The following is an 11,722-nucleotide window of genomic DNA, read 5'->3' as shown; positions in this document are numbered from 1 at the left end:
ATCTACAGTTAAGATGGGACCAATACAAAACTAAGCATGAGTAATATGTGTCTGTGTGTGGTAATGTTAGATATAGTAATAATTGCTTTGGTGGGAGACTGTTAGGCGTACTAGTATTGTCTGATGGTAGTGGCTTGGAATAGAAAATTGTTGATGAGGTCATGAGGCTGTAATGGCACTGGCTGATAGTGGTGGTAGGACTTAAAATTGATTAGAATTAAATGTGATTAAAAAGGAAAGAGAAAAAAAAATTCTTTAGCAGATTCTTTATATCAGAATCTGTTGGTTTTCATCCTTATCTATCCAAAATACTTTATAAAATGTGGTATTAACTAAAAAAAAAAAAAAATTGCTGCGTTTTCTCGTGAAACACTATGCTTCATTGCTTCTCGTTTGGTTATGAGTTCTTGAAAATAGGACCATGCTACCATAAATTGTTTGCCACCGAGTGCTATAGTTACATGAAATTAGTTTGAATTTAAAGAATTAAATCGAGTCTAGGTATGCCCCTTGGTGGTTTGTCAAGTTTCAATCTTGGTTTCTAGAGAGTACATTCAGGTATTGGCATATGGACTTCTGATCCTTTAAAAATTAATGGCTGAATATATATTCATCTACCATGTATCCATATAAGCAAGTATGTTGTTCAGTCATACGCTTTGGTGTTCTTATTGTTATTAAGATTTCAGTGGATATCATGCAACTTGTATTGTAGCTTCAGATCAAAATGCACTTTTTTTGTTTTTTCTTAAACTGTGGATATCTCAATGTTATCAAAACTCTCATGTCCCAAGGACTATAATATCCTATTTCTTATATTCCTTCAGTAATGACTTTGTTTGTTTTGTAGTCTTATGTTTAACCTCGTATATATGTGATTGATTTTATTGTCAAACACAGATCCTACTACTACTGTTGATTCTCAGGCAAACAAGGAAGCAGCTGATGAACGTTCTGTTTTCGTTGGCAATGTGAGTAAAGTTCAATTTGTTTTGACCTCTTAGTTGGGAAGAGATGCTGCCATTGTGTAGGTATTCAGGAATGCTAGTTCAGGAATGATAGAAATTAGTTTTCAATTCATACGAGTAGATGCAATTGCATGGGTGTGGTCACTGTGGTGTTATCAGATGCATCTTTTGATTTCAGTATTTAAAAGCTTTGTTAGATCAAGTCGTTTTGACATGGAGAAGTAAACAAAATATAAATGAGATTAACTAGACCAGATGACATTCTTTGCATTATGATGCGCTTCTGATGGATTATGATTCAAGAAACTTGCATTACTAATTTCTTAGCCTATTGAGGATGACATTAGAGTATGGAAATTGATTCTGATATTGATATCCTGTTGTGCCTCAGAAAAGAAGACAAAGGATAAGCATAGAAGTAAACATCGCTGCTTGGTAAGCTATCTTATTTCTAATAACTAATAAGGCTTTATCTGAGCCTAGTTTCAGATTGAAGAAACAGTAATGTATCTGAGGCTAGTTTCAGAAATTGGTTTTGATTCTCTTTATGTGTTTCTTCTTTGCAAGGGTGATATTGATTGGAAATTGAAGTTGAAAGTTGATATTGATTGGACACTAACTCTTAAGACGTTGCTGGAAACTCAAAAGATATTTTGCTGAATGCTCAAACTTTGATGGTTGATGCATAGTTGCTTATATATGCTTGATTTATGTTTGATGGTTGCATGATTAACTGTTTTTGGTTATATGGAGATTGTAAGTTACATGATTGGCTTTGTAATTCATACATGAAGGCAATGTAATGTAGTTTGGCTAAGCATGAAATTGTGCGTGCAACAGTGTTACATGATTAATTGTTTTTTAAAAGAGAAGAAAGGACGAGGTTCTGTTCAATGGAAGAACATGGCAGTATGTGATACATATATATAGATATATATTTATATTTGATTTTCAGAGGATGATTTACTTGATAATTAGAAGTTATATGTATGTTGTTGTTTGATGACACGCTGTTGACTTTTTTTGGGTGTTCCACCATAGCCAAACGACAAAGAGTACGGTTATTTTGTAATGAGATACATGAGGGATATCATCCATGATACAACTTTGTCAATTGCAGTTAAGGTAACCATAAATTTTCATTTTCAAAAGCATTCTTCCATATATCAAAGTCTGAGGACAGTGACAAAGTTTGCACATAAAAGTTTTATGGTTACTGTTGGTTTCTAACATGTTATTGTTGAATGTGTATGAGTTTAAAATTTTGATTTGAAACTGTCACCAGTGGGGTAGGAGAGCCAACCATACTTATGGTCAAGCGGAACTTGATGAAGTGCGTAATGAGATTGCAAATTATGTGATGAAGAACCTGCTTAAGCTGTCAAGTGTTGGTCTTTTTTGGGTACAGTAATGCAAGATCTCAAGTGCATTAGGCTATATGTTGGTCCTTTTTGGGTTGGCCTGAATTGCATGTCTTCTATAGATGAGATTATGTAGGACGAGACTATTTTAGCCACATTTGTGGATGTATTTTGCTATTGGAGATCCGTAGATGTGATCCTTTCCGTTTTGTGGATAAAATTACCATTATCGGATTTGTGGGATTATAATAGCTATTTATTATGACAGGATCTGTTCATTTTGTCAATTTTTGGTTCCAGCTTAATTTGAATTTTACCATTACCAAATCAAACAACAATAGGAAAAAAAAGGAAAATATGTCGTCTGATGAGGATAATAGGGCTAAATCAAACAAATTTTCTACAATTCACACAACGGTTCTTACCAATATCATTGTTGGATGCACACAAAGACGACAAGTATTAGTAAAACCCATTGTCTCAGATGTCATAATACAACGGTTAGAGTTATATCTGTCGTGTGAAAGCACACATACACTGAAGTTTTAGGTCATCACACCACATTTTATGCTGGAAGAAGTCGTGTGTATACAATTTACACAACGTCTTAGAAATAAAAACTGACTTCTGAACAACAAAGAGACAAGGCTGGAATCCTAAAAACCGTTGTATGAATAGAAGTCACACCACGGTAAATTTTTAAAAACCGTGGTATGAATAGAAGTCACACCACGGAAAATATCTAAAACCGTGGTATGAATAGAAGTCACACCACGGCAAATTTCTGTCGACAGCATGTCGGCAGATCTGCCGATCCATCAGACGACGGAGTCATCTGCAGACCATTGACCCAATGATCGGTATACGACGGTTGAATACCGTCGTCTGACAGCGTTTCATTAGACGACGCCTCAATAGACCACGGAAATGCAAAACGTGAGACGACAGTTTTAAACCGTCGTGTGAAGCCTTTTGTGTAGTAGTGTAACTGAAGGTTTCTTTTGAGTGTAGCAAGCAATGTATCTCTATTTCTAAGCTGATTGTCCACTGCAGCAACTTAGGTGGAGCCTGGTAAGTAAGGTATCACAAAAGGTGGTTCATAACCATAGAGAGCCTGAAATGGTGTCATCTGGATTGCAGAATGATAAGCTGAGTTATACCACCATTCAGCCCAAGGTAAAGCCTGCACCCATGTAGTTGGTTTCTCACTCACAACACATCTTAGATATTGTTCAAGTGTCCTATTTAAGTTCTCAGTTTGCCCATCACTTTGGGGGTGATAAGCAGAGGACTTGTCAAGCCTTGTCCCTTGCAATTTGAAGAAAGATTCCCAAAAAAGACTGAGGAATGCGGGGTCCCTATCAGATATGATATGTTCTGGCATTCCATGCAACCTAAAGATCTCCTGAACAAACAACTTAGCTACAGAAGCAGCACTGTAAGGGTGTGATGAAGTGAGCAAATTTTGTCAACCTGTCCACCACCACCCAAATGACAGTCTTACCTTCAGAGTTGGGGAGTCCATCAATGAAATCCATAGAAATATCTGACCAAGCTTTCTCAGGAATTGAATTAGGTTGTAGGAGGCCTAGATAGTTGAGCATTCACCAGCTTGTAATGTTTTCTGACCCCAGATCCTTGTTGCAAATCACACATCACTTGGAAGGCCTCATTATCAATCATACAGGCCTGCTTAATTCCATCAACGAAGTTGTGTACTGGTCTGGATATTCCAGTGAGAACACACAATTCAGACTTCCTTGACAAAGCATCTGGAGCTACATTATTCTTCCCAGCTTTGTATTGAATTGAGTAGTCATACCCCATAAGCTTTAGTAGCCATTTTTGTTGAGCTGGTGTAGTGATTCTCTGCTTGAGGCAATGTTCAATGGTTCTGTGGTCTGTGTAGATTTTGAAGTGATGTCCCAACAAGTATGGCCTCCAATGGTTCACAGCAAAAACCACAGCCAGCATCTCTTTATCATAAATTGACAAAATTGAATGCTTTGGTGCTAGAGCCTTATTGAGGAAAGCAATGGGGTGTCCTTCTTGGGATAACACAACACCAATGCCCTTATCTGATGCATCACATTCCACTGTTAATTCTTTGGAGAAATCTGGTATAGCCAACATCGGCGTAGAGATCATGGCCTCCTTAAGAGCCTCAAATGCTCTTTCAGATTCCACACTCCATTTGAAACCATCCTTTTTAAGCATGTCAGTTAAAGGCTTAGCTATCATTCCGAAGTGCCGCACATATTTTCTATAGTAACCAGCCAACCCTAAAAAACCCCTCAATCCCTTTAATGTGTTGGGTTTAGGCCAGTCCTTAATACATTCAATCTTAGCTGGATCCACAGCTACCCCCTCAGCACTTATAATATGGCCTAAATATTCTACTTGAGACACCCCAAAGCTGCATTTGCTTTGCTTCACCTTCAAGGAATTTTGTTGCAGCCTTTCAAACACCAGTTTCAAGTGAGATAAGTGTTGCTCTTGTGAAGAACTGTAGACAAGTATATCATCAAAGAATACCACTACAAACTTCCTCAAATAATCCCTTAGAACATCATTCATGACTGATTGAAATGTGGAAGGAGCATTTGTCAAGCCAAAGGGCATAACCAGAAATTCATAATATCCAGTATGTGTCCTGAAAACGGTTTTACTGATATCGTGCTCATCCATTCTGATTTGGTGATAACCTGACCTGAGGTCCAATTTGGTATAGATGGTGGCTCCATGAACCTCATCAATTAATTCATCTACCACTGGAATGGGATATTTATCCTTGATAGTAGCTGAATTTAGGGACCTGTAGTCCACACACATCCTCCAAATCCCATCTTTTTTTTTTTGACTAACAAGACAGGTGATGAGAAAGGAGAAACACTAGGCCTGATAATACCATTCGCAAGTAATTCTTGTACAATTTTCTCAATTTCTGATTTTTGAAAATGGGGATACCTGTAGGGTCTGACATTGACAGCAGGAGTGTTAGGTAACAACTCGATCCTATGGTCATTAGGCCTGGCTGGGGGCAAGGTGGTGGGAGGTTGGAAAATTATGGCATACTGATCGATTAGACCTTGAATTTCTGGATGAACCACTTCACATGCTTTAGTGATAGCAACAGGACATAATTGTACCAGGACAACCTCTTTTTCCTTTCTCAAAAGTCGAGTCATGGACTTACAACTCACCATGTCAGCATGAGTTTTGGTTTCTCCCTGTAGCACATATTTGACTTGGTTGCTATGAAACTGCATCCTCATAGTGTCAAAATTCCAAGTTATGTCCCCTAGTGTCTTAAGCCAAGTGGCACCTAAAACCACTTCACAACCTGAAATAGGTAAAATATAGAAGTTAGCAGAAAATAAGAATTTCTGGACTTGCATTTCCATTTTTACCTGCCCTCTTGTTTGCATTATGGCCCCACTAGCCAACCTTACTTTCAAAGGTGTAATGTCAATGATTGTGGCCTTTGAATTTTTAATAACAGTAGGTTGAATGAAATTGTGTGAAGCACCAGTGTCAATAAGAACATGCACAACCTTCCTGTTACAAACTCCCTTCAATTGCATTGTGTCAGAGTTATTTTCCCCTCCCATGACCTGCAACTGTATCACAGGTTCTTCTTGATCTTCATTGGACTGAGTATCCTCTGGTGACTCATTAATTGTAGGGCCTGTCAATTCTAATTCTTCCTGCAACACTTCAATGATCATTGCTTGACCTCTTCTAGAATTATGCCCTGGCCTGAATGTCTCATCACAAAAGAAACATTGGTTTCTTGCTCTTCTTTCTTGATACTCATCCTGAGTCAATCTCCTACCGACATTGTTATTAGCAGCAGTTGTTGCCTGTGGAGCCATTTGTGTGGCCCTGGTATTGAACCCTTGAGTTCTTGCAGTCTGATTGTTCCCATTAATTGAAGATGTTCTACTAGTGGAGCTGGGAATGATATTGGTTATTGGTGTGTTTCTCATCCCAGAGTTGATCCTGGTTTGTGTCTTGCTATTAAATTCCCTTTCTTAAAAAATCTTAGCCAACTCACAAGCCTCATATAAGGGCTTAGGTTTTTGAGCTTTGACATCAGCTCTAATCTCATTTTTCAATCCCCCAAGGAAACAGGACAACAAAACCTGGGGAGAGAAACCTGGTGCTCTTCTGGACAATTTGGTGAACTACTCTTTATACTGCTCCACAGTTCCAGTTTGATTCATCCTAGCTAAAGCAGCCTGATAATCAATGACATTATGGCCACTAAACTCCCTCATTAGCAGATCAGCTAAACCCAACCAAGTAGGTGGGAACTCATGCCTAAACATGTACCACCGATCATAGGCTTTTTCAGTCAAATGCATGGTAGCTATAGCCAGCTTCCTCTCATCTGGTATTTGGTAGAAAGCAAAGAACTGCTCTGCCTTATTAAGCCACTCAACTGGGTCACCTCCACTGAAATTGCTGAATTCAAGTCTCATCTGTTTCATAGTAGGTAAGCACGGGTCATAGTGAACTTGTCCACTTTGGTGATAGTACAGTGGTGGTGTTTGATTAGGCAGCATGGATGGATGGATGGATGGATGACTTGAGTTTGAATGTAGAACAAACTGTGGGAAAGAGCAGGTGGTGTAGACAGGAAGTGATGTATCAATGGTGGTTTGCTGTGGAGTATGCTGATTCATGGTAGTGAATAAGGGTACTACTGATGGCAAAGTGGATTGCATTTGTGCAGCAAAGTTTATGGGAGTATGTGGGTGTGGGCCCGAGTACCTCATGACAAAAGGATCTGTGGTACTCATGTGTGATGTAGGTGCATAGCCAAAACTAGGGTGACAATGATATGAATGTTGAAATGGACCTGTGATGAAATTAAATGGTTGAGATCCAAAATTGGTGTGTTGATAATAGTGATACTGTGGTGGATGCATTGAAGGATTCAAATTATTAACACTGCCAGATCCACCTACATCATGATTTGGCACAGAGCTACCAATAAAACTGTTCATCATGCTAGAACTATTAATCAAGCCAGCTGTATACTTGATAGAAGAAACGTCAGAAACATTCATCATTTCAGAATAGACCTCACTAGAAAAGCCTAAAAGCACTTCATTAGGACCCAAAGTTAATGGAGTACTAGAAGGAGGTTTAGTAATACTACCCCCTCCCACCGATTGAGCTGTGGTTGAAGCAGCCGAATCCACTGAGGTGCCTAAAATGGGTGAGCCAACCGAAATATCTAGTGACCCAAAACTAAGCTGGGGTGGGCTTTGTGGTTTCGGAGCTGCTTGAATGTTGGTCTGCATCTGAAGCATGGCCTCCAGCAACTCAGTGCGCAAAGCAGCAAGGGATCCTTGTAGCTCTCCAATTTTTGCTGTAGTTTCATCCTTGTGAACCTGGAATTCAAATTCCGTATGTGACAACTTGCCGGAAGAGTGCGGTGGTAGTCCGGCACCTCCTGCGCCCTTAAGTTTCACCATCCTCCCTCAGATCGAGGGCTCTGATACCAGATTGTTAGAGATTTGACCCTAACTATTGGAAATCACAGATAAAGCTAAAGAGAAAATGAGAGGCTAAGCAAAAGCAAGTAAAATTTGTATTATCTCTGATGCATTTCTCTACAAGATAACGTCCTATATAGCTAAATGTTGCCATGACCAACATGTGTCACCACTACACAGGTGGCCAGTACAACCCAAGATTCTTCTACGAGGACCACCCAAAACGACAATCAACCACTAAATGGAAAGTGCAATGTAAAGGTTAAAGTAAAATAGTAAATAGTAATTAATCACATCCGATATTGATATTCATAACAGATTCTGCAAATTGGGAAGAAGGATGAGGTTCTTCAATCTGTTGAAGATTACGGTTTACAACGTCGATTTGGGGATTTGTGGGCTACTCGATTTAAGGGTTTCACGGCTGCTCGGTTTGAGGGTTTTGCTAAGTTCTTCTCTCCTTCTCTGCGCTTTGATTTGACGCAACCTAGAAGGAGAAGCAATCATAGTTCATGTTCATAGTTGCTCCTCCGAGTATAGTTGCTCCTTCGAAGCAACTGCGAACCCTTTCAATCTGTCAGGCGATGACGACAACGACGACTTAAGTCAACTTGCTGCTATGGTGATGGTTCTTGCTGCCGCCCAGCCCAAGCTGTTTTCATCGTTCTAAGTCTGCCAAGCTCCCCTCTAAGCCTCTCCCTTATGCTCAAGCTGGTAATTATTCATTCAGTTCTTAGCTTTTCTTGTTATGAAATACACTTTTGACTATTAGATAGCTTTGGTAACTCCATTAGAATGCTTAGAATTGAAATAGATTAAGGTTCAAATAATACTGCACACCATGTGTTTGATAGTATGCCTCAAAGACAACCACCAAGCTGACCAGCGGGCTATTCTGTTGTTTTCGAAAAAGCTATTCTTTTAATCTCAGTTTTCGATACCTTAAAATAGATTCTTCAATGATCGTTTTAAACTTGGTTTTATGCAAAATGAAGTTGAAATGAGATACTTATGCTATTTTGATCGAAGTTAGCAGAGTGTTTCAGGATTTCTGCAGAATTCAGCATTTTCTATCATTTTGGATCTCTGTTTGACCATTCATTTGAACTCCGAATAACTTGAAATTTTTGCAAAATTGCAGCTTTACATGTCTAGTTAAAATCTGGAGAGTTGTGCTTGAAATCACTAAAAGGATGATTGTTGGTGAATTCTTTCTTGCTACCAGTTTTCTGAAAATTTCTAAAACTTGTAGCAATCTTGTTACAAAACAAATGATTTTAGAAACTTTTAAACTTTTGTCAATCCTCAGTCTTTAGCATGTTAAATTATACATGCAAAGCATGCTTTGAAATTTAATCTTTAATCCAAGAAGCTTACTCAACCTTATTGAAAAGTGACAGCAAACTGTTTTTCTTGCAATCTTTGCATTGTGTGCATTTGATAAGTGTTTTCTTTTGAATTAAGCCCACACATGGTGAAGCTCTAGCTACTGCTTACATGAATATGAGGACTTTCTAGGTCTATAATAATAGGTAAAATTAATGATTTTGATGTTTTCCGATACTATGCTTAGTTGGTTATCGAATTTAACCTGATTTACAAGGCGCGTCGCCTTTAGCCAGATTATGATGTTCTAACTTGGTTTTTTCAATGCAGGTTGTTTACCAACTTTGGCCACAATACCAGTCTGGATAGGTCTATACCAAGCTCTTTTGAATGTGGCAAATGAGGTAACTAACAGGTCTCATATTAAATTCTGTACTCAATATTGGTGATATACTGATGCTTACTTGCGTTTGACAGATGGGAGACTCAGTGCAAGAGTGAAGTATGACTTGAGTGACAATATCAATTTGAAGGCTAATGCTCAGGTAAAGTTTTGTTGGTTTCATTTTCAGACTACTCTTCCTTTTTATGTGTGTGTGTGTGCGCGCGCGCGTGTGTTTAGAAATGTGTAAGTAATGACCTAACTGACATTCTTTTCCCTTTCCAGCTTACAAATGAGACACATATGTCTCATGGCATTGTCAATGTTGATTACAAGGTCAGATCACCCTTAGCATACTTATCTATTATGCGTTTCTGTATTCTGGCATTGTAGTTGTTTTTTGGTCCTTATATAAACTAAAGAATTGCAAGTGCCTACGTCTATTTTAAATTAATCTCCCATCTTTCCAACCGTGGAATGTATCCAGATGAATTAGGAGTGGTAATGATACTTGCATATCTGCATGTTCTCTAGGAATACTTCCATTGACTATATTATTACCATAAAAACTAGTACTAAATTGGCACCTTTTCATTGGCATGTACACTAATTTGTGGCAGCTGTGATTCAGGAATTTGGCTAGTTCATGTGTTTGTGTGTGCGGTATTTTGCTGCTGAATTATGTTATGTTGTCGTTATTCAGGGTCTTCTTCAAGTGAAAGAGACTTTGCAGAAAAGATTTGGGGAGAGAACCAAATAAGGGTGAACTAGCTGAGGCAACAAGTATGAGTGTGGTTTAAGTGAAAAAACACTTGGAGATCGGTCGAGCTGCCAGAAACAAAGTCATCAAGGTATGTATTTGCTTACCTATTAGTTTTACTAATTTGGCTTCAAATGTGAAGAAGAGAAACTAAAGGTGATTGTTATTTTCACCTATTGCAGCATACGTTCTATGACACTATCAAGCTTTACTCGTGTCGCCTTTGGCCTTGAGTTGGTAAGCTTTCTTGCCCCCAAGACCCTAAGCTAGGTTACTGACATTTTTGTTCACAGTAGAATTGTGATGCCCCGGAAATTCGTAGTTATTTTCCGAGGATTTTCCGGAATTTAAATTGTGGGTATCGGACGGTTTCGTGGCTCGTGGATGGAGCGGAAGTGTTTCGGGCGAATAATTATTCAGGAAGCGTCATTTAGGGGGGGCGCAAGGTTTGACTTTTTATTTGTTGGGATTCTCTGAAAACTTCCTTCACGAAAGTTGTAGAGCGCGATGATACGAGTTCGTGGACATGCGGAACGCGAGAATCGGAGTTCGTATGAAGAAGTTATGGGCTTCGGAAAAACTTTCCATTTTTGTATAAAAGGACGAATTTTTGGGAAAATTGCAGAAAAGCCCAGATTTCCCAAAATGGAAACCCGAGCTTTCCTCTTCTCTCCCGAACCCGTGCGCAGCCTCCATTTTTGCCGGCTTCGTTCTCCCTCCTCCGGCCACCATAGGACGCGATTCAAAGTGGGTTCTCTTCGCCTCAATCCCCTCTTGAGGTCTGTGGAAGAATTGGAGCATGAAACGAGCTGTAGAGGGCGGTGCAAGGCCGAGAAGTTTGGCGGCGGAGCTGCGTTGGACCCAGATGTGAACTTCCGATTCCGGCCACCTTTGCCGGTGATTCTTGAGGGCTTTTGAAGCCCATAGGATGTTGATGCTTCTCCCAAAGCGGCTTGGGACGATTTCACTTGTGGAGGACGAATCGAAGCTTTGAAATTCTAGGGTTCATCGAATTTTAGATATTGCGAGGTAAATTCCGGCCAAACGGCTATGATTTAGACTTTGTGTTAGTTATGAAAGTTTAAATTGGAGTTGGGATGAAGAATTTTGGTGTTGGGAGTTTTGTCAAATTCCGACTTTGGTCCGGCGGCGGTGCCGCCACTGTGGTGGTGTTTTCCTGCCACCTCAGGGATAGTTTCTGTTCCTGAGTTCGATCTACTCGTCGATACGAGCATTTCGATATATTGTTTGTAATTTTTGGAGATCGTATGAGCATGTTAGGGTTTTTACGGTTTCGGACCGTTCGATGTTTCGATCAGTGAGGATCCGACTATCCGATCGACTTGTGGTTTTGGCATATCGATCGTAGAAGTATTCCGGAGACATTGGGTGGTCTCGGATGTGGTTTCGCCTCGATT

At 39.4% G+C, this 11,722-nt stretch overlaps 1 protein-coding gene and 1 long non-coding RNA gene across 2 annotated transcripts; one reads left to right on the top strand and one right to left on the bottom strand.

Moving 5' to 3' along the window:
• The first annotated feature begins 863 nt into the window (after positions 1-863).
• On the top strand, positions 864-1,781 carry LOC133720864 (uncharacterized). Its single transcript, XR_009852004.1, has 3 exons — positions 864-971; positions 1,360-1,403; positions 1,536-1,781. It is a non-coding gene; the product is annotated as an uncharacterized LOC133720864 (long non-coding RNA).
• Positions 1,782-3,386: 1,605 nt separating this feature from the next.
• Positions 3,387-6,204, bottom strand: LOC133723186 (uncharacterized). The gene is made up of 4 exons (XM_062150006.1): positions 5,238-6,204; positions 4,015-5,100; positions 3,834-3,917; positions 3,387-3,751 (listed from the first exon to the last, which is right to left on the bottom strand). The coding sequence occupies exons 1-4, from the start codon at positions 6,202-6,204 to the stop codon at positions 3,387-3,389; spliced, it is 2,502 nt and encodes an 833-aa protein (XP_062005990.1).
• Positions 6,205-11,722: the final 5,518 nt, after the last annotated feature.

The sequence above is a fragment of the Rosa rugosa genome, chromosome 7 (assembly GCF_958449725.1).
Source record: "Rosa rugosa chromosome 7, drRosRugo1.1, whole genome shotgun sequence".
Classification (NCBI taxonomy): domain Eukaryota; kingdom Viridiplantae; phylum Streptophyta; class Magnoliopsida; order Rosales; family Rosaceae; genus Rosa; species Rosa rugosa.
This window is presented reverse-complemented; position numbering and strand designations above follow the sequence as displayed.